Raw genomic sequence first — 21,735 nt, 5'->3', positions numbered from 1 at the left:
CCGTTTTATCGGTATGGCAATTGATCATGCTGGTATTGCATAACGATGCATTTCGTAGAGATTAACCTAACCTAAGATGATCTAACATGACCTGACCTGCCGCATGCATTGCATCTCGACCACAATCTATGACTAAAGTATTTGTATGCTATATGTACAATGCATGTCGAATTGTTAAATAAGGAAGAATAAAAGGTAGCGAGACCTGAGGCTTATGTCAAAACTATCGATATATGGAAAGGACTTGAACAACGGAGGATCGAATAGTCATAAGTAATTGAATTGTGGTGGAATAAAAATTTGGAGGGTTATATTGTCAAAATATGAGTCACATAGTAGTGATTCGTAGTTACAAACCAAGCGACGAACTAAAATGCCGTGAAATAGCAAAGGACGGTATAATGTCGTCCCTTAACACGGCATTCCTTGGGAACGTATTTAGAGAGGTTACGTTCGAAATGATGATCCTCTGCGCCGCCCTAATGTTCATTTTCTTTGGTGTTCCATTTACAATCTGCATTATGGTTGTGCCAATCGTGATCATTTTAATCTACATCCTCACCTACGCGTCCCTCGTGACTAAGTCAATGGAAGTTGATCAAGAAATATCAAATATCCCAAGGTACGTGGAAGTACGAAATTCCATTCGCATGGGTTTGATCTCACGTCATATTTTAATCACAGGATCTACACATCCCACGCATTTTGTGGCTTCTGGGTAGCAGAGGCATTCGAGCCGTACCTAATGACGAGGAATCCGAAAGATGTGCGATATTCGATAATGACCGAGAAGCAGTTCCGTGAATCGAATGTCGATGTTTCATCTCAGACAAAGAAGACGGTAGGCATGATTGCCTTGACAAAAAGCCGGAGAGTCGACAAGGGAGCATGGATCAAGAGGCTCGCGGTCGATCGGCACTACCAGAGAAAAGGAATTGGCACATGTCTTTTGAATGTCGCGATTCAGTTTGCGATTGATCAGAGATACGGCTCAGTGGAAACTGTAGCTTCTGAATACACGGAAGGCGGAAGAGAATTGTGCTTTAACAGAGGGTTCGAACTCAGGCAAATGTATCATAAGCAAATCGTTGGATCCTTGGTCACTGTTCTCATGTACGAGTTAACTTACCAGATAAAGCCATTAGAGAGAGAGATTGTCATTCCTCCCAAATCGCACGCAAGATCCTTTATGTGTAGTTAGCCAAATCATTATGGAAAACAGAGTGTGACGTATGGAAGCCTTATACTGATACCTTCAAATATGTTAAGCATTTATCAAATGGCACAAGTTGGTGAGCACTAGGTTGACATACCGATTTCAAATATTCTGCAAACTGTTGCACTGTTCAAATGTTATTTTTGCAACTTGACTCACCAATCGAGTCTTAATTCCTGTGATGAACATTTACATTCCCTTAACGTACCACCATCATTCACCTTTGTGTCCAGCCTCTGATCATAGTATTATTTTAATAATTACATAGTGTTAGCAGACTATGTAACTACGAGCAGAGAACAGTTCAGGCGGCTATGCCAAAAACATAATCTGCTTAGGTTTACATAGGAGCCATTGCAAATGTGTAAGGTTCTTACAATTTATAGACTTGTCTCCCAAGAGACTAAGAACAGGATAAAAAGTATTCATTGTCACTTGAGCCGTTTTTGAAACAAACAATTTATAACATGGGTATTATATTTTCGTCCCTAATGAATCTCTTACAATCGTGTAGTTGTACGAGGGCATATATATTGAGCTATTAGTTACAGCTAGTTTGTGATCACAGTATTCTCATGGTTTTCAACCGCTTTGATCTTGTGAGGAAACCGTGTCAGTTATTGGCGACTAAGGCGTATAGTTACATTTTTACATTTTCATACGTAATAACAATGTACATTCATTGATGTAAAAATACATAGTTTAAGGCCGACAATAATGATTCCGCGTTACCAGTCTTGTATACAGAGCCTTTATGTGTCGATAACCAACGTGCCCATACTTGAAGCAATATATTTTTCTACTTTTTCATCGCCTTCCAGTAATTGTCTATTTCGAATCCTTCCCAATGCTTCACTTTCAATTTCGAAAGGTATCTATAACAAAAACAGGGATTTAATACCATGTTTCTCGAAAGTAGAAAATGTACTTTACATATCATTTCTCGTTCAAAGTTCCTATCAATATTTGAACGAGATTATCAGATAAGACATCTAAATAATGATTAGAGGGTTGTTTTGAGGATTCTGCTGGTTGTAGATTTAACAAATGTGGCAGATATTGGTTGTCCTTATTGCTTGACATTGGTCGTAAATTCTCGTAAAAGAACGTTGAAACAAATATGCCGAGTATGCTTAGGATTTGGACGATGTTCGAGTATACTTACTTATCGGAGATATAAATTTGAAAAACTGGTGATTTCGAAAAATTAACGACGGAGCCAGGAATCGAACCTAGTATCTAGAGATGCTTGACCGGAGCCTTACTCCACTAGACCACCTAACCATCCTTTTTCGAAATCGCCAGTTTTTCAAATTTATATCTCCAACAATGAATTTTCTCGTAACTAATGATACTGCACATCCGCATATCATTTATTAGACGGCTTTGACCGTCTTGCGTGGCTTCCCATCAGATGCGTAAGATTCCAACATGTAAACGTTCATATACATACATTCTTACATCGGGTGCTCAAGAGACGAAAACTTTCTATTCATACTTACTTATCCTTTATCGCAGATAAAACTTGTTTTTCACTTTTCGTTATACCGTTTATCATAACATCAACATTCGAGTGCACAAGTTTTAGACTTTGCATGCCGATTAAGTGTGTGGTTACATCCTCGTACTGCATAGAATACCAGACCGCGAGTTTACCCAATTCGACGTTGTGGCCCTGTGGATTGGAATCATTGCTTTGCATAACTGATGAAAAACAAAATCAAACTTATTTACTGTATGTCACATCACACTTTGCAATATTCTGCGGCCTCTGAGCAGATTTTCTTAGTATCCTCCGAAGCTGGGTGCCAATCGGGTGGACCTTGGCTTGTCAGTAAACCCAAAGCTGGGGCGGCGGCATTGATTATTCCGATGTTGCGTTCCTATTGGAATAAGAGACGCTTGTGAGTGCATCGAATGCTAATGGTCGATATAATCGCCTATTATTTCGTATCGATTATTATACCTTGAAGAAGGGTATGTAACTCAGAAGAGTATCGTCGATCATAGTTAGTCGCGCATAGCTCAGTATACACTGTATTTTGATGTTGCTTTTCTCGATGCATTCCTTCAGGATCGAAACCGGGTACCCGGTAATCCCGATGTATTTCGCCTTTCCGTCCGCTACTTGTCTAGAAAGTTCTGGTAAAGTTTGCGACAGAACGATATCCAGCGACGGTGCGAACTCAATGTCGTGTACCTGCATAATTAACAATAAGACATGTAAAACGATGAACATGACAAAACTGTCCGAGTCTTCTTGGAGTCTTACTTGAATCACATCGACGTAATCCACCCCGAGTAGCTCTAGGCTTTTGTGAAAACTTTTCCTGGTTTTCTCGATAGAGAAGTCGAACATCTTCTCATAGTCTAGTTCGTATCTTCCCACTTTGGTTGCCACGTAATAGGCTTGCCGCGGAATCCCTTTCAGAGCCTTTTATCAGAATTTAAAATAATATTAAAGACATTCACCCCATGACTAAATTCTGATTAACGTACACACCTTGCCAATCACTCTCTCGGATTGACCCTGACCGTACCATGGTGCAGTATCGATGTAGTTTACACCTTTCCTAAAAGCCTCCCTCACCGCCGCTATAGCTTCTTCTTCATTGTATTTACTGTTAACGCAAAAGAAGAAAATTTTGCTGTAGAATCGTCGTTACTCAGCCAAATCACGAGGTTGCAGTTTGTCACGTTAACGTAACGAATTATCAGGGAAAAAATTATTATTGTGTAATTTTAGAATGACTTCGAAGGAGTTGGCTTTTCGATATAAGAATATGTTTACTTTATCATGGTTTACTGAATTTCAGATTTTCCCAAAGGTGCAAATTAACGATTTTTCCTAAATGTCCATCGTTACATTAACGTTATCAACTTCATCCTCATGCAAAGTCTAATACTGCTTTAGAATATGCTTGAATGAGGGATTTGGTGCATCGTTGGTTTTCTACTGATCTCTACTCGACGGAACTTCAATCATCGAAAGCTTCGAATGTATGACTGAATGTCGCGTTAACCGGTCTGACTTTCGTTGAAATGAATTTGATTCATGACTTTTCGGCTATTAAGTGTCAAGATACAATTTGGTCAGGAAACACTGTTATTTCATGTTTATGGTCATGCAACGTCATTTCTGAATCACCGCGTGATCATCACATGAGTGAGTGCGCAGTGCATTGTTGCACATGAGCGGTGTGTTGTAGTAGGGAAGATGAATCTTTGATAACATATTGCGCTGTGAGATATTGTACAGTTGAACTTATGTTTGGAAAGTTGGGTCTGATACCAACGCGTAGCTTGGAGGTGCTTTTAAAGTTTCTTATCATATCGTTATCTTATCATAATAATACGAGCTCGTTAAAGGCGAGTGAACTGTTCATGGTTTGACACTGTCTCAAATCATCGGTTGTTTCATGTCTCCCACTATTCTTTAGATGAGGGATATAAGATCAGACAAGACCTTGAAGGATCACATTGGACATGTGGTACATTTACATGCCCGTGTCTATATTTGATCGCCTTGCGGTCGACGCAATATGCGCATAGGTAATAAAATGCTATATTGTACCGGCAAACAATCAATATTTACCCGTAATGACAGCCGAGCGCACCGCCACCGAAAGATAGCTTGCTGACCAACAGTCCCGTGTTTCCAAGGGGTCTGTATTCCATCTTGTTAACCGCTTCCAAGTCATGGAATCCCTCGACGTATGTTGGCGGAAGCATTTTGTTTTTTTTTTTTCTATTATTCTTTACTGAAATTCACGAGTTACCAGCAATCCCAATCGTGTACACAATTCCCACGAAAGAGGTAAGATTAAAGCATGTTCAATCGCTAGTCGTGCAAGCGTTGCACACGTAGAATCCGCGTCTATTCCGTCAACTTGCGTAAATATCAAACTGTCGAAATATACTAGAAGTGGACGGGAACTAGGAGATAGACAGGCTAACGAATAGTCAAATACGTTGGGTGACCGACGCTAGTTTGTCCTTGAAGTTAATTTAAAGGTACAAGGTGAACTATGATGTATTAATAGGACGTATTGCAATGCGTGTACTATGACTCTATATAAAAATTGCATTGCTGTAATACGTCTCATCGATGAGATTTATTTCTTACTCAGATAGTTTTAAAAATGAATATTTAATGCACCTCAGCTGCTGTTTAAATATTCAGGTTAATGACTCCTCATTTAACGTTTCATCGAAGTCATCAAACTGTTTTACTTATCACAGTTGATATAACACTGTGTTATACCGAGCCTTGTAACAACCAGCAATTTGATAACTCATTGCGTATTAATGACCAATCGTTAAAAACCATTCGTTTTGATTTTTGTTATTGTACCAATTAATTGTCAAAAAATAACATTTATAATAGTTATGTTTTTCGCGCCAATATTGAATTCAAATTGAATCGTCTATTGCTGCGATCGTAAGGTACGTAAATCTACCGAGAATAAATGTTGCACTACTATTGAAAATGACCGGAGTACGTCACATTAATGAACGCGTGAAAAAAATAACTTGACGCATATCGGGAATAGATTATAATACCTACTTGGTATTCTTCTTAAGTTCGTTGATAGCGAACTGATCAAATTTTTTTGCAAGGCAAATGTGCAAGTATGATGTAGATATATGCTTGTCGGTATCTCTTCCTCAGAGTTCCTTTTTTAATGTTGTTAACAACGATATAATAAAAACATTATACGATTCGGGGCTTCAAGTTCAATGATCAAGTCCCACTGACCAACTCAGGAATAAAGGCTATGCGTATTATCATCTCTTGTATCCCCAGTGAAGAATCAGCGTTCCCCACTCATCTGGCAAAGACCAATGGCGTCAAAGCGTGCCGAGAAACACTCGTTCGAAGTAAGGAGCCCCCTGTAGCTCGGGTTTGAAGCTTTCGAGAGTAAAAACGTTATCGCGTATAGGTAATTTTGAGTCATATCCCAAGAGTACGATTGCCACTTGACGGTAAGAATACCGTGGTCAATCGACTACGACTTCGTTTTTGTCTACCAGCGATGTGAACACCCAACTCATAAGTAGGTTTCCACATTTTACCGCCCACGCTCCTTAACTCGACTCCAGTTTGCACTGGCGAGATCACTTAACGGTGTCAAGTTACCGGCAGCATGTACAGTGTCAACCTACCAAAGTTTGACATTACCACACAAGTGAAAATATTGCTTTATGACTGGACTCAGAACTCAGCGAAAAGAGTGGTCACTATGAATAGAACATCACCGCGTTACTGGAATTTTCATATGTTAGATTCTTCGCTCCAAATCTTATCATCGAATTGTTGTTAGGGTGATCTTTATCTTGTCGAATGGTATTCGAATTGTTGGTCTCTGGTGGAAATGAAAGAAACGCTTAATTGAAGTATTTCTAGCCCTTCTATCAGAGCTCGACAACAACGCTGACAATGGCTCTGCAGTTCGTTACTCGTGTGGTCCCTGCAATTAATTCTAACGACTCTCCTGGGGAGCATAAAAAATATTCGTTAACGATTTGCCACCAGTCGTCAGATAATAATGCTAATCAGATCGGCGATTACGCTTGGACGTTTGCAGGCATTAAAGTACTAAAATCATTAAAACATTTTGCGTAATAGCTTAAATAAGTTATACCAACGACGATTATTCACGGTCCTGGAGTAATAGATCAGGATCTTTTCAATTTGCAATGTGAAACAACATGTCAGCTGCACACAATCTTCTTACCTTTCGCGAGCCGAAAGTGAGAGAGAGAGAGAGGGAGAAAAAAAATGAAGGGAAATGTCGTAAGTAAATTTTTTGCTCGAGGTACAAGCTTAAAAAGCGAGCTTTCAAGTTTTCGCACACGAACTCCCCTTTATGCGATTCACGTTCGGAATGAGACTTTAATTATACCTTTGGATTGTTGAGCGATACAACAGAGTTACGGGTATAAATAGAACCCTGCTTACTTTGTTTTTTTGCTTTTTTCTTATTCTCGCCAATTTATTCTCAACGAGTCGAGCTTTCTGTTTTCATTTCATTTTAACGCGATTATTATTTTAATTTTATTCAACCCGAGACGACACCAAAGTTGTACGGATGTATAAAAACAGAGATTCCAACAGTTACGGCCAAGCATTGTTGCAGGAATCGAGTTTACAGCTTTGTTAATTAAACGTTGTACTGACGGTGTCTCTGCTCGTTCACTCTGCCCATAACGCGATCATCACTTCATGGTTCACGATCTCCAGATTACTGATATTCTCAAAGACCCTTATTTCTCAATTCGAAACGAGTTCAGCACGTGCGGTTTTCCCCTGAAAAATAACCCTTGATGGTTAGACGCATTGTAACCGAGCGTTAAGACCAGGGTGTAAACTTGCGTTTGAACTAAAATCGAGATGAAATGTCTACATGCGTGTTTACATTCATTTACATACGGAAGTGGGTTGGTTCGCCAAGCGTGCAGAGTACACTCAAGGTGTCGACCTTACACCGAAGCCAGGGAGTGAATTTCACACCCCAGGCTCAGGGTACACGACTTTCGAGGGACCAACTTTTTGCTTCGTTATTATATGTACACGTAGCCCTGAGCTGGCAGGCGCAACTCTCACTTCTATCCAGAGCTCCGTTAGCGGTGATAAATTACCTCTTCGACCGCGTGCCACCCTTTGTCCCCCTTTTTCCCGCCACCCTCGGGAACCGCCGAGTGTCGCTCTAAATTTGCAACGAAAATCTTCTTCGATGGTTCCCAGACTGCACTTAATGAACCTTGTCCCAAAATGGGCCATTGATGTACACAAATGGTTAATATAGTAGAATACGGTGCTAGCCGAGTGTAAGAACAACAAAAAATATTCTAAGTATAAACGTGTGTGCGTTGTAAGACATACTTAATCAAAGTTCGTCAAAACGGAGGTGTCAAACATTACACAAATATTTTCTATGTGTTCGTTTGGTGGCTTCAGACATTTTTCTTGGAGTTTAGCATAACCCAGGTACCAAATTTAATGACCGTTGGAATGTGTGCACAAAATCCGATTTTCAAATAAGAAAGAGATTTGACACGTAATATAGATTGTGGTACAGTATGACTTCAAGTTTCATATTAAGGTCCCATACACACAGAACAGGCGTTGGGAACCCTTATATTACTAATATACACACCATACACTACCCACTAGTATGCGTTACAATATTGTACAAATGGTGCCCAAATCCCATTTTGTAACTTGGCAGCGTCTTTCAGATTTGATTTCGGATCTCTGGGAAACTGGATGTTTTACTTCCGTTCTTGATTCGTTTATGAGAGTACCTATGGTTTAAGACATTTCACCAAGTATGATATGATAAAGACGATGATGGAAGGATTTGTGAATTCTTTTCACGTGTTTCTCTGTTGAATTGGGCGATCCGTTGGAGATGCTCGAGCCTGTGTAGTGATACGGCGTAAATATTCCGCCTTATTTTCATTCTCTCGTTATCGCCGCCCGCCACTCGCCGACTTACGATTAGCCGTAATAACCGGCTACGAAAGTGTTGTTGCCAAGCATAGCCGAAACCTGGCTGATTATGAAAATTGCCGTACTAGAAGCGGTGCTGTCAAAGCTATGATCGAACAAGGATTAAGGTGTTCTAGAATCCTTACTCATTCTCGACGAAGCCAAGAAAATTAATTACGGTGAACGCACCGTGAAAGACTGCCAGGATTAAATTTAGGTCGACTCGTTAGGAGACTTAAGATTTCTTCTTTGGCACGATCTTGTGCTTTCACGTCTTCATTAATGCTCTGAAAAAATGGGAATCGTTTTTTTTTAACTTGAATAAAAACTACAAATTTTGCTTTGACAGGCTAGCGTAAATTAATTTTTGCGACAGTTCAATTTGAAAAATTCTATGATTTATACTCTGCTTCTGGAAATATTTTCTTACGAATTGACGTCATAGATTTGAAAGAGTCTTTCGTTTCCCTTGAGACTGATTACTCAACGAGAAAAACAATATCAAAGTAGATCGACCCGCCTCTTTGCTTGGATACATGTAAAAGTCTCGATCTCACCGGTTCTAAACAATTTAAGTGTATAAGGTAAAATTTGAGTAATGGATGACATCAAGAAATAACACCGATATCTCCACGCATACGAATTTTTCTTCAGCCTGCGAAGCATAAGCCACTTTGTCACTTGATAGTGGAAAGAGAGTGATGATGATCGGGCTCGAATAGCGGCGAGGTGTTTGTTTCTCTCGCTCTCTCTCACTCATTCACTCTCGCTAACTCTCTCCTTGTTTGCCCGACAAATTTAATCTGTCCTTGAGTTATTGAACCTCTAGAAATAGAGAGGAACAACCTTGGCTCGAGCCTTGGATATTATCGTCCGTAGTAACTCGTAGGCAGGCTACAGCCCTAGAACTTCTTAGGGTTGGGAAACTCGGCCGAAGCGTTGGCAGGGGTTGCCCGTTGCGAATTAAGTCCATCCGACGTTTCGATAACAACACTTCCGGTACGAACCATTTGTGTTCTAAATTATGATGATGCGCGATGAAATTGAGATTACTCAGTTTCCGCTCATCTAAGATTCGATACTAAAAAATTATTATCATTTTTCTACTTCCGTCGGTTCTACAGACACTCCCATCGTACTGGCGTTTTGAAAAATTTCGACAACTCAAAACTTCACCTGCAGGTAAAAGGGTAACCGATGAACAAATGCAATATTGCTCGAACAACAAAGTATTGCTACTGGTGTTCGGGGCTTGAGATCAAATCTACTTGAAAACATCCCTAGGGTCGTTTCGTTCTGGTTCTCCTGGAGCAGAATCTCACTTAACCGAAATATCATACAATATACGTGGGCAACACATAACATGTGAGTTTATTCATCCCTGTGCAGGTCATCCGTGAGGATGTTGAAGAAAATTGCAAAGCTTGACCAATTCACGACCGCTTGGCGCGGTGTGTAAGATAATAACAATTTCGCACCAGACTGTAGGGTTTCGCTACACGGCGTATGATTGTGTACATGACCCATGTGACCCTTGCCGAAACCCCTAGAACAAGCCACTTAATCCCTGAGTGAGCTTGTAGTCTTAAGCCGCAAATTAATTTGCGGGTAGAGTGATGATCAGAATGATCTGCAAGTGAAACCGAACGGCGACGTTCGCTGGTAGCGGCTGAACCCCATCAAGACCAAAGTCAAAGTCGGTTTCTGGTCAACGAAAAAGTTCCCGGAGTTATCATCATCATCAGAAACATCTTGAGGGGGTTGGAATAAAGTGAAATTGCATCGCGTCCTCATCGCCGATGAACGTGGCCGGTAATTCGAGACTAGCAGCAGGATCTCCACGATAATCGCGTCAACTCTATTTTTGGGTTCTAATTCTGCGAAGCCGGTTATCGCCCAGGACACGCGAGTACGCCATTAGCTCGGCGGCTGCGACTTGGACTCGAATTCGCGGGCGTCTCGCTCTTCCATGCGACCCTCTGACCCTGGTGATGACTCGCTACATCCCTTGCCCTTCCAGATCGGCCGATAACCGAACCGAATTATCGACTCTACCTCATTGTCAGTTCAGGTGCAAGAGGGGAATAATGAATGACCTAAAAACGACGCAGTGGATGATTCCAATGGATCTCTTCCTTTTCTCTTAATGCTGAGAACTTCCAGGAGGGCAAAATGTGCTTCCACATGAGCTTGGATTAGTTTTTGGCATGCAACACAGACAGCTGCTGGGGTTTTCGCTTCATAATAAACCGGACCGTCGGAAAGATAATTAACGTAACATCGTGGATGGCTTGATGCTCCATACTCTGACCTGTATCGGAGATACCGTCTCTAGTGCATACTGCAATCCTCGGCCAAGCAGTCAACACTGATTTACTACTCTTGGTAGGTGTATAGGAATAATGTTCGAACTGTTAATCCCGACATATTGCTCAAATTCTGCACCTGCTTCAGGGACCAGGTGACTGAACTTTACAAAATGTGGCTTTGAGTGGGGACCTAAGCCTGCTCAAGCTTAAGAAAGTCATGTTGGCGTAGTCTAAAAATTGAAATGATTGATGTTTTAAAATTAGTCAATGCATAATTTTCTTTAGAGAACCGTTTTTTCACAGGACTTTCATAGAGTCAACTCTGATATCTAATTGCACATCAGACTGTCTAACTTAACCGAATTTTTTAGTGTCACCTACGTTCAGTCCTTGATAATTAATTTTGTTCGAAAGCTCGTTGCCACGCGACGTTTATAAATATACAAATTTTGTTCCAAGGATCGGTGCAACAGCTGTTAACGAAGTTGTTTTGTCGCCTTCTTTCCATCACCCCTGGCGTAAAACTTTTAGAAAGTTAATTTTGCTTACCTCGTGACTCACTTCCTGCAGCACCGTAAAGATTTCGCCTTCTTTTTTCCAAGAATTTTCAGTGCTGTTCCTTCCCTTCCTTCCTTCCTTCCTTCCTTCCCTGTTTTCCGCACGAAACACAAACTAATGTCGACGTGGCAGCTATTTCGCCTCGTCATCTTCTCCTCGCTCTCTCTTGTGAAATATAGCGCCTTGCACCCCGAGCTGGAGACACCGGTGGCTATTAATTGCCACGAGTTACTGTAGGCAGCAGAATTCCCGTTCCCGTTTTCGACCCTGGCAGCAAGCTGCAGCACTAAGCACAACTTCTGCACGTTGTTACAAGCTACACCCCACATCCCCGAGCCATTTCCGGTTCACAGTCAGAGCGCTGCGGAATGCTAGCGAGTCGGTTTAATCTCTGTGTATATATGTGCGATATTAAGGTTTTGCTCGATCGTTCGTAAAAGTTTTATTGGATTATTTCATGCCGCCCGGTTCATGGCCTAGTCGTCGTGCTTCCACTCTTTTATCGTAGCTCTGCGGGCCGCTTTAACTGCCTTGCAGTTGTCCGGAAGATATGTACCGTCATAGCATTACACACTGCTGTTTGAGCAGTTGGACAAAAAATACCGATTTCTGTCTAACACCGTGTCATCATAGTCTCGTGTCTCAAGAACTGATGAATACTTTTGAGGTACAGTACAATTGAAGATTGATTAATGCCTGCTTGAAGTCGTTTTCTAAGATGGCGTTATTTTTTTAATCTGCTTACGGACATTTGAAAGACATGTCGAGGACTTGGACTACTGACAAAAAATAGAAGTTTCAGTTTTGGGTACATCTCGGTGAAAGTGTGCAGGTCGTGAACTTTGTCAGAAGAACAGACTTCAGCCTCTTCCGCATTCAAGACGTATTAACAGGAAGAGAGAGAGAGAGAGAGAAAGAGAGAGAGAGACGGAGAGTAAGAGAGAGAGAGAGAGAGAGAGAGAGAGAGAGAGAGAGAGAGAGAGAGAGAGAGAGAGAGAGAGAGAGAGAGAGAGAGAGAGAGAGAGAGAGAGAGAGAGAGAGAGAATAGAGAGAGAGGGAAATCTCTGAAAATTAGTCAGAGCCCGCGCCTTCCAGAGGTGTAATGCAATGTACCGTCTTAACGGAGGTGTGAGAGCCGTTGGGATTCGTTGGTGGAACGAGTCGCAGCAGAGTTGGAAACGTGCGAAAATGGAACCATTAACCAGGTGGTCCCCTCGGTACTGTTGGGTCCCACCCCTGAGATCCCGACAAAGAGCTCCATCCCTGCAGAATTGACTCCAGCTCTCTCTTGCCTGTTCGTATCATCTTCTCGTCCTGTGATAATACAAGATTTTGCCCACGCGGGAAGACGCAGAGTTCTGTTAGTGTGCGAATAAACAGGATCATCCCGAGTTTAGGGATTTCTCTAAAGGCTTCTACCCGTTGACAGCTGAAACTAGACCAAGAATTATCCTGGAGGCGTTTGATACAGCCGATTCACTAGTTGGAAACGAATTCGCGGTTATCCTTGGAAGCAAAGAGGTGTTCTTCCAGAACTTTGACCCCTCAGCACCGATGCAATAGCATACCTCGTGCATTAAGAAGAAGACGTACTTCTCCCTTGTTTGCGGGCACGTCAGCACGTGAGAGCTTAATGGCTAAAAAGAGGTTGGGAGTCGTCACGTACATTCTGTATTTTGGTGCCGTGAGGCTTACATACCTTCTATATGTATAAGAGGTAGCAGACAGCCACTACTGGATATAACAGATGAACAGAAGATAACTGGATGAACGCATAGTGGAGCTCGAGCCATCTACAAAGTTGTTTTAAGTCTTACTCGTATGTAGCACAGGTAGGCATCGCGTGATTTGAATTGCAAATTCCGTGCCCCCTGCAGCAGGAAGGAAGCTAGGTTAAGAGGCCTTGGAGGGTGCGGGCCGGCCCAGGCAGAAGGAGGACTCGAGTGCTATGCGCCAGGATGCACCACTGTGCACCTCACCCCTAATTCAATTCCCTCCCGTTATTCGGGTCGTTTCAAAATGTATCTCCTCGTTTCGACCGCATGCATGTGCCGATTTTTCATGGTACCTACATCATTCCACCAGCCTTTGCATCCATTCAGACATAGGGAATGGGGAATGTGCAACAGAGTTTTATCAACCTCATTCACGATCTGGACGCTAAAAGTATACGGAAGTCAAAGTAAGTTTTTCCCTTCCTCTCCAGCGTCTTCAGTCGACTTTTAGGGGTCGTTTCAACACTTTTTTTTCTGTCGGCTGTTGAAATTTTTATCACCACGATATTCCTGCTCTGGGCATTAATGCATTCAGCGTGAAAGTTATCTGCCCTTTCTGTTTTTGTCCCTGCTTCATCGAGTTTTCATTTTCAACCCCCGTATGGGCGGCACTTGACCAGTAAACATAAACTTTGACTCGGGGTGGCCGAATGGAAGAATGTACCCGCCTGACGCAATTTTAAGCCGGACTTTCCCGCAGATCAGGGACGAATGATCAACGTCGACGAAGCACGCAACCCTAGAAGACATTGCGGTCCGCGTTCACCTTATACGATTCGCTTGAATTACAAACGCCCGCATTTACGCTGGTAGAATGTTAGGATCGCGTTCTAAAGGAAGACGTATTGCTGAAGTTCGAATTCATGTTTTTGTTCCAAAGTGGTGGCTAGTCGACCATGGAACTTTTACTCTTTCAATTTTCCCTCATTCAATCGAAACAATGTCCACAGCACAAAAGTTAATTTTTTTTTTCTTTCTAAATTTCAAATCCACGAATTGTTACACATACATTAGGGTGTTATAAAAATAATTTGCAAATTTCCATCATGGCACCCTCTAAAACGTTTGTTTGGATTAAAAAAAAGATTCTCTCCACAGGTGAATGTTCTACCTTACGTCTACGAAGTTCTAAACAAGTGAAAAGTCGAATGAGCGCTATATTAGACGTCACGTAGAAAAAACACATTATTTTTTCGTGCAACACCCTAGTATACATACAGTATAATTTTTAGATCTTCAAGCAATCCCGTTATAGCAGTAGTATAAACTCGACGAGATATCAGCGCGAGGAAGAAACGTTTGGAAAACAGAATTAAACAAACATTGAACCGTGTCTTATCGCGACAGAGATTTTCAGTGAGCGTCTTATCTGTGCTCTGTAACGCGATTACATTACAGCTTATCTATTCGCGCATATACATTTTTTTTATTCCGTCGAACAACTGCTTTGGAATTTAATTGCGAAACGATGAAAAGTCGACGTGTATTTTGCATTAAAGTGCAGCTGCAATGACATGGAATATCGAATCTAACGACTCCAAGGACTAAAACATTCGACGAGACGTACATTTTTCATCATGTTTTCCAATTCGCTGAATCGCCAGTAAGAAAACCCGTCGACAATAGTTTGTCGGTCCAGTTTCATCAATTTTTATCATCAACTTTCTTTCCACTCGGTGCTCCTGTTACTGCGACAGTCCTTTGTGAGTTTCAAGCTGCAAGATTGCGGGCGCCTGTGTATCTTGGTGTATGTATTAACAATTTTCTGCGCGGGACGAACCCACTCCTCCATAGACTTCGATACGTGGGGGGTTTCGATTTGAAATCTGTAAAATCTTTCACCGCTCACCTCTCGCCTTGTAGCTCTGAAAAACGGCGCAAGGTCGAACAACCCCCTTGGTACTGGGTGGCCCAGACGAGGCGAGGGGTGGTCGCCCGGTCGATCGTCGATGAGGCTTGACTTGATTCGTTTCGTTTCGTTTCACTGGCGGTCGTTTATTGGCGACGGCAGTCCGTCGGAGGAGTCGACCGATGGAAATTCTGGGATGAAAAAATCGCCCGGTGGGATTCGGTCGAAAGTTCGATACTGAAAGGAAAGATCCGCGAGCCCGAAATGCCAATGATGGTCTCTTACAAATTTTTTTATTCGTTTCAGGTTTCGAAACGTTGTTCGTTCTGCGGGCGAATAACGCCAGAATAACTCGTACAAGGTTCGCCTCGAGGGAAATGAGGTGAAAAATATTGTTCACAAACTCCTGGTTGTAATGCTGGTAGGTGGTAGCGCTTGCGATGCCTCTCGGGGTCGCCTCCAGTCGCGGAGTGTTTGGTGGCAGCGGTGGGATAAGCGAGTGGGTTTCACGGCATCTGCACCCGTCGACTCTCGACCGCCAATTAGCTGGTGCAGGGGGTCGATCATTGATCGGGTATTGAATCGCTTCGTAACTAAGCGATTATATACACCGTGGATCGGCAGTTCACTTGCTTTCGGTCTCCTGCGTCGGGAATTAGAGGGCGAAGTTCGCCTTCTTGAAAATGTTCGGTAATCACGTGAAAGTTGTTGGTCTCTGAGGTGTTTTTACGGTACGGTAGATGACTTATGTATGCATGTGCAGTAATTTCTGTCGCCATACAGTCGCTAATCGTGACCCCGATCACTTGCTTGTAGCTCCGGCTGATTCGAGATGCTGAGCGTAAATACCAAGGGTTCAAAGTTGGATTGCATTGTTTCGAAGTAATTTTTCGCTGCGCTCACGATCGATTGGCTATTTGTGAGGGAAATGCGAGGGAAACGCGAGATACGTAATTTCCTAAGTGATACGACCATTCGGTGTGTCTCTACGACACTACGATGCGATGGTGAAAAAATGGTATTCACGATACGGGGACCCAGCAAAATGGAAACAGCCGATTATTCTTATTGCGCAAAATTGCGCCGTTCTGTTTGTGGAAAACTGAATGTCAATACCCTGGTGACTCTGATATCGTCGACGTATTTTCATAACGAAACCCCTACGGATTGCCCAGGGACCACAATCGCAGGCACTCGCCCTTTTACCTCTTTATTGTGTCCTTCGAACGTTCTCTTTGTGTCGACAGGATGTATCGAAAGCCTGTGGGAGTATAAGCTCGTGGCATCGAGTCACTTTCGTGGATATCTTCATGAATAATAACATAAAGTATCATGTTGTTGAGAATATGATTTTTCAGACGTTAGCTTTATGAAAAGAGTGTGGGAGTATAAAAAGTATTTGCACCTGATGGGAAACTTTCTATTGTTAATGTCTGAAATCCCTTCAAAATTAAATAGAAGTTGCTCTCGAATATCTTAGAAATTATTAAACTGTAATCAGAAACGATTATATCTAACCTATGTAATCTCCAACTAAAACAGGAACACCGTTTCAAGAGTCGACGGATTTTCGCCACTTAAGTAACATTTGTCTAATTGCCCTAATGGCTGACAAAATAACTCAAAATGTTGGATAAGTCGAATATTTATCGATGCGATATGTATAACAGAGCATTTATGAAAAGAACAGAGAAGCTGACTAGTCAATTCGGAAATCAATGGTCTGTTGAGACTGCCTGAACAAACTCCAGTGTTTTGAACTGCTTTTACCAGTCAATTAGGTACAGTGTAGCGATACAACAAAAATAATTAATAATCGACCGATCCAGTAGTAAAATTTCCAATTGAGACGATGGGCGCAAACTTCAAATTCGAGGGTATCTGACGCCATACTGAACTTGACTTTTCATTAGATGACCTTGTGAAGAAGACCAAAAATTTAGTTATGGTACTGAAATATAACGGATCCCAGAGAGAGAGAGAGAGAGAGAGAGATGACATGTATTTTACCATAACAATGTTGGCAAATGCAAATGTACAGGAGAGAGACAGATGCTTAAAAAATAGATACATTTGGAGGGAAAAGAAAATATTTACATCCAGAAGATAGATCGATATAAATACAAAAATACAAAGAGAGAGGGAGAAAAAGAGAGTTGCGCGGCTTTCTCAGCGTTCATCCGCGGCCCGCGTCGCCCCTGCTGGAATAGCGATTCCCCGCCAAAGGGTGGCTCCGGGTAGCAGGCTCGATTGCCCGACCACCAGTGGGGGTAAGAAGACGCGGCGGCGTGCCAACGCCACCCCCGGTGTCAGGTACCTCGCCACGCGGTCGCCCCGCGAGTAGTCAGTCTCGTCGAAAACATACCTACGCCAAATTCGACGGAATCGCTGAGACCAGTCCGCGTTCTCGCCGTTTTTAACTGCATCACGGTATTCCAGTTGTTGTGTAGTTCAGTCTTTTTCTTCACGTCGATTCTATTGACATTTTGAATATCGTTGTTGTTGCTACTCCTGGTGTCTCTCCAATCACGCGTCTTACTCGCTTCGTTCTTCGCGGGATTTTACACGAGTGACAGAGAGTTGCGGAGTGTCGAGTTGTCCTCGCTAAACCTGCCCGAAAAGGTACGGAATCACAAGCAAGACTCGTAAGCCAGCCAATCTTCGGCCAATTTACACGCATTTCACGATTAGTCATGACACTCCAAATTTAGTGAGGAGATCTAAAATGACTGTCAAAGTTGAGAATGATGTTTTCCGCACACCACGTGTAGTAGAGTTTATAGTCATAATCATCACTGCCATTGACACGATCATCGCACTCTTCATCTTAACCAATGTCATCTCCTTCGCACTTCACTTCGGAACTTATGACGCTAATGATAAAACCACTTAGTGACCTTCCGCATGCCCTGCTCTTCATTCCTCCATTCCATACTTGAGAGAGCCATTATAAGTTCATGTATCGTCATTATCGTAACCAGTGCAATCACCATTATCATTACCACGATTATTGTCACCGTAGCCGCAATTGACTGAACCACTGATTGTTATTCAAGTGAATTGATTCGGTTCGTAATGCGGTGTATCATGAGAAGCTCGCGCCCTCGGATATATCCGTTTCCACTTCAGTTCCAGAGGGGGAGAGAGAGTGAGAGAGTGGTAAAATCGAGTTATGGGCATGATTTGCCCGAAGCAAATAAACCTCGTTCGAGTCACCCGAGGCTCGGTTTAGTCGGTAGAATACATGACCTAATCCCCTCAATCCGATTAGACAGTCGGCGGGTTCAAGGGGGTCGCTAAAACTCTTGTGGGAACGATTAGGCATCTCTAGGTCTCGGCATATGGACGATGGCTTGTAACCAGGACGTCGAATCGACCCAGCCGTGTTGAAAACTGGGAGCAATTAACACCTCGACGGAGCTACGGCTCCCCGGAGGGAGTTTTTCCGTAAAAAAGGCGATTCAGGTCGCGGCGTAAAGGGCCAAGTTGACGGTGAATTTGTACCAAGCGCTCGATTTCACGAAACTAATGACCGGTGCAAGATCATCAATCCAATTGTAATTAACGGATGCGCGTACATCATATCTGAGGTGGAGGGAGGAGGAAGGAAGGTTCTGTTCTCCAGTGTAATTAATTGATCTGCTACTCAAGGGAGGCGAGGCAAGGCGAAGCGTTCATTGTGATCACACCACCTGCACTTGCAGCGTTGCATGTAGTCGTGGTCGATCGTTTCGTAGACCATTAATAACCGTTTAACGATCTTTCGGGATAAATTCAAGTCACGAAAAGTAGAACACTTAAAAATGCGCTCCGTCGCATGAAGGGAACCTTAAGTGTTCGAATGGTTGAACCTTCTGTATGCACACACTACCTAGTTTCGTCATCCGTGTATCCTGAAAACTATACCTAATCAATGAAATATACACTTATCCATTACGATACTTGAACTATCTTCGATGACGTCTCAGCTTTTTATTTGTTGGACCTGAACCGGATTGTGGATATGCCGTATCTTCAATCCAGCACGATGTTTCAGGGTATTTTTCAATAACGATGTCTTGGGTCCTTTCAAGTGAGCGTGATACGAGTTGAAACTAAAAATAATAGTTCTTCTTCCTAATGATCCGCAGTCTCGATCTTGCATCCAAACAGTAGGATTTTGAAGCTTTTATAGCGGTCTTTTTCGTTTTGGCATTAACTGCGGCCCATAAAAGACCAGAGAAAAAAAGATGGTACTTCGACGAACGGCACAATCAATTGTGATTGGTAACGAAGTTTAAGGTGGCAGGCATTTCGAGGCAGAGTTTAGTCCAAACTTTCGAATTCACTGATTGCTCCATCGTAAGCAGCTGAAGTTTATCCTGAACACCTGACAAAGCGCTGAATTTATTCAGCAGTGAAAGCTGGGGCTATTTCACACAGCGGACAGATTACTCTGTTGAATTTCGCTATCGCGCCGGTCACTCGATATACTTTCTAACAATTTTTCTGGACTACTGGTCCGTTTATTGAACGTTTTGTAAGGCACGTCACGCGTGTGAAATATGTACAATATCTCGTTCCTGTAAGCTCCAAATGTTCATCTTTTGCGGTGGAGTATTGCAGTTTTCCAGCTTGGACTCTGGCTGCTAGACGTATTTCACAGAGTGGACTTGGGAACATGAATCTGCAATGCAGTTGCTGAAAGTGAACTCTCCGTGATTAAACTGTCCTGCGACTCTAAAAGGAGACAAGAGCTGAAAAATATTGGACGTGAAAACTACTCGATGCTTCCTATTTTTAAACGATGATTTCTCCATCGGTCAGTGATCAACGAATTTACTACTTTTTCAAACGATTTTTTTTTTATTTCCTAGAATTAGTTATTATTCTTTATGTTTCACGCCTTGACCCCTTGATTCATTGGCTCCATCCGCTCTCCATCTTCGCCACTAACCATAAAAGTGATCGGAATTTGTAGACCGAGAGAAACTTTTGCGTGGTTGATTGACGAGGGGGTTCTCACAGTTATTGGTCATAAATATTGATCTGAGTTAAAACCTACGACCGGCAGTTTAACATACCTGCCAACTTCTGTATACGAGTAGCAGGCAACACAGATGTATTTTACACCCTTGCAAATTTTGAAAGAAAATTTGTGAAATGTGAGGTAAAAATGCCGTCCTTTTCTTCCATCTTACATACAAATATAAATATTCGTTGAACGCGGAGAAAGCTCGATATGCTGAGTTTTTCTTTTTTCATCCGTTTCACAATCAGGATTAATAATTAGGAATCAAACTTATTATACATTATATTTCATCGGTTTTTCAACTTGAAATTAAGCTTCCACTGTAAACGGTTCAAAAAACGTCTGCAAATCATTCAATAAATTGAAAACATGACTAGATAAAGGTTTCTCTCACTTGAAGAGGGAAAATACGATTTTTTTTTTCTTTTGCTTCACCAGTATTTTAGGGTGATAAAAACAATATCCAGTTGGTCCTATGGTGAAAAATTTTTTTAAAAGGTTCAATTCTCGATTTTGCTGTAGTGTCTCGCAGCGCGTGCTGAGTGCTCGTAAAACTTGAACGCATTTTTCTCGAAACCACTTTTTTCAAACTGGGAGGACACATTATTTGAACACCGTTGGATGGACCGATATGAAACTTCGACAGTAGTTTCACAATTACATTCTCTGTGGAAGTGCGTACCCGTTTGTTTATTTAATGTAAACTTTTTGTTATAAACAATTTACTGTTTGCTTTTTGGCCAGAAATCGATTCATTCTATAAAAAGTGTAAAAATCAATCTTCTCAAAGGTCTTGGAATAAATTATTGATACATGCAGTTTTGAGGGAGAAAATTTCCGCACATCAGATGAGAATGAATCGTCTGCTAGTTCTTGGTAGATAAATGAGATTCGGCACGTGGGAGTTTCGGCAAAAATCAACGACCACGAGGAATTTTACGTGAAGCCTCAGACCCACGTGTCACCGTTATGTCCTCTGACACCGCGAATAATAGCGCGATGACCTAACAATCTGATGGCAGAGTGGAGCGAGATGTTTGACTTGACCTAATCCATCTGGAGTGGTTCTTTGGCGATTTCCTGTCCGTATTATAAGGCAATATCGATCACATTTGGCTGAAAGGATGCGGCGAAGTGGCGTAGTGACGCAACCCCGAAGAATTTATCGTTGGTGGCAAGCGGAAAGGGTTCTTTTTCTCTTTCACCGGTGTCGAGAGTTCTTCGCTTCCGAGTCCCACTCGAGGGATCGTTTCGAGCGAAATGCTTTTAGACAATTCAGTTTAAAAGCTGCAATTAAAGAGTTCCGACGCCCGCGGTGCTTTGTTTTCCGTTTCGTCGCCTCTCGGGATTCTATTTGGTCCGGGAACCGGACGGTTCTCAGCATTCTCCTGGAATTGAAAAGGCAACTGGGTGTTAGATTGCAGAACCGGGGCTGGTAAAAGCGGACTCTGTATTTCCGGTGTACACAATTTTTTTTTTTTTTCAGTTACATTTAAAATTCTAATCTAACGTCTGTTTGTCA

General features: G+C 42.2%; 2 protein-coding genes across 4 annotated transcripts; one reads left to right on the top strand and one right to left on the bottom strand.

Annotated features, from left to right (window-relative positions):
• The first annotated feature begins 93 nt into the window (after nt 1–93).
• On the top strand, nt 94–2,030 carry LOC124302018 (uncharacterized). The gene is made up of 2 exons (XM_046757758.1): nt 94–622; nt 685–2,030. Exons 1-2 carry the CDS (start codon nt 324–326, stop codon nt 1,199–1,201), a joined length of 816 nt encoding a protein of 271 aa, XP_046613714.1. The 5' UTR covers nt 94–323; the 3' UTR covers nt 1,202–2,030.
• LOC124302017 (L-galactose dehydrogenase-like) lies at nt 1,676–5,991 on the bottom strand. 3 transcript variants are annotated; one of them, XM_046757756.1, is made up of 8 exons: nt 5,784–5,991; nt 4,812–5,122; nt 3,720–3,837; nt 3,489–3,650; nt 3,183–3,416; nt 2,968–3,099; nt 2,719–2,891; nt 1,676–2,091 (listed from the first exon to the last, which is right to left on the bottom strand). In XM_046757756.1, exons 2-8 carry the CDS (start codon nt 4,946–4,948, stop codon nt 2,016–2,018), a joined length of 1,032 nt encoding a protein of 343 aa, XP_046613712.1. In that variant the 5' UTR covers nt 4,949–5,122; nt 5,784–5,991; the 3' UTR covers nt 1,676–2,015. The 3 variants fall into 3 exon arrangements, with proteins under 3 accessions (XP_046613712.1, XP_046613711.1, XP_046613713.1); XM_046757755.1 differs by having other exon boundaries at nt 4,812–4,977; XM_046757757.1 differs by lacking the exon at nt 4,812–5,122 and having other exon boundaries at nt 5,784–5,882.
• Between the last annotated feature and the right edge of the window lie 15,744 nt (nt 5,992–21,735).

Source organism: Neodiprion virginianus, chromosome 4 (assembly GCF_021901495.1).
Source record: "Neodiprion virginianus isolate iyNeoVirg1 chromosome 4, iyNeoVirg1.1, whole genome shotgun sequence".
NCBI lineage: Eukaryota > Metazoa > Arthropoda > Insecta > Hymenoptera > Diprionidae > Neodiprion > Neodiprion virginianus.
This window is presented reverse-complemented; position numbering and strand designations above follow the sequence as displayed.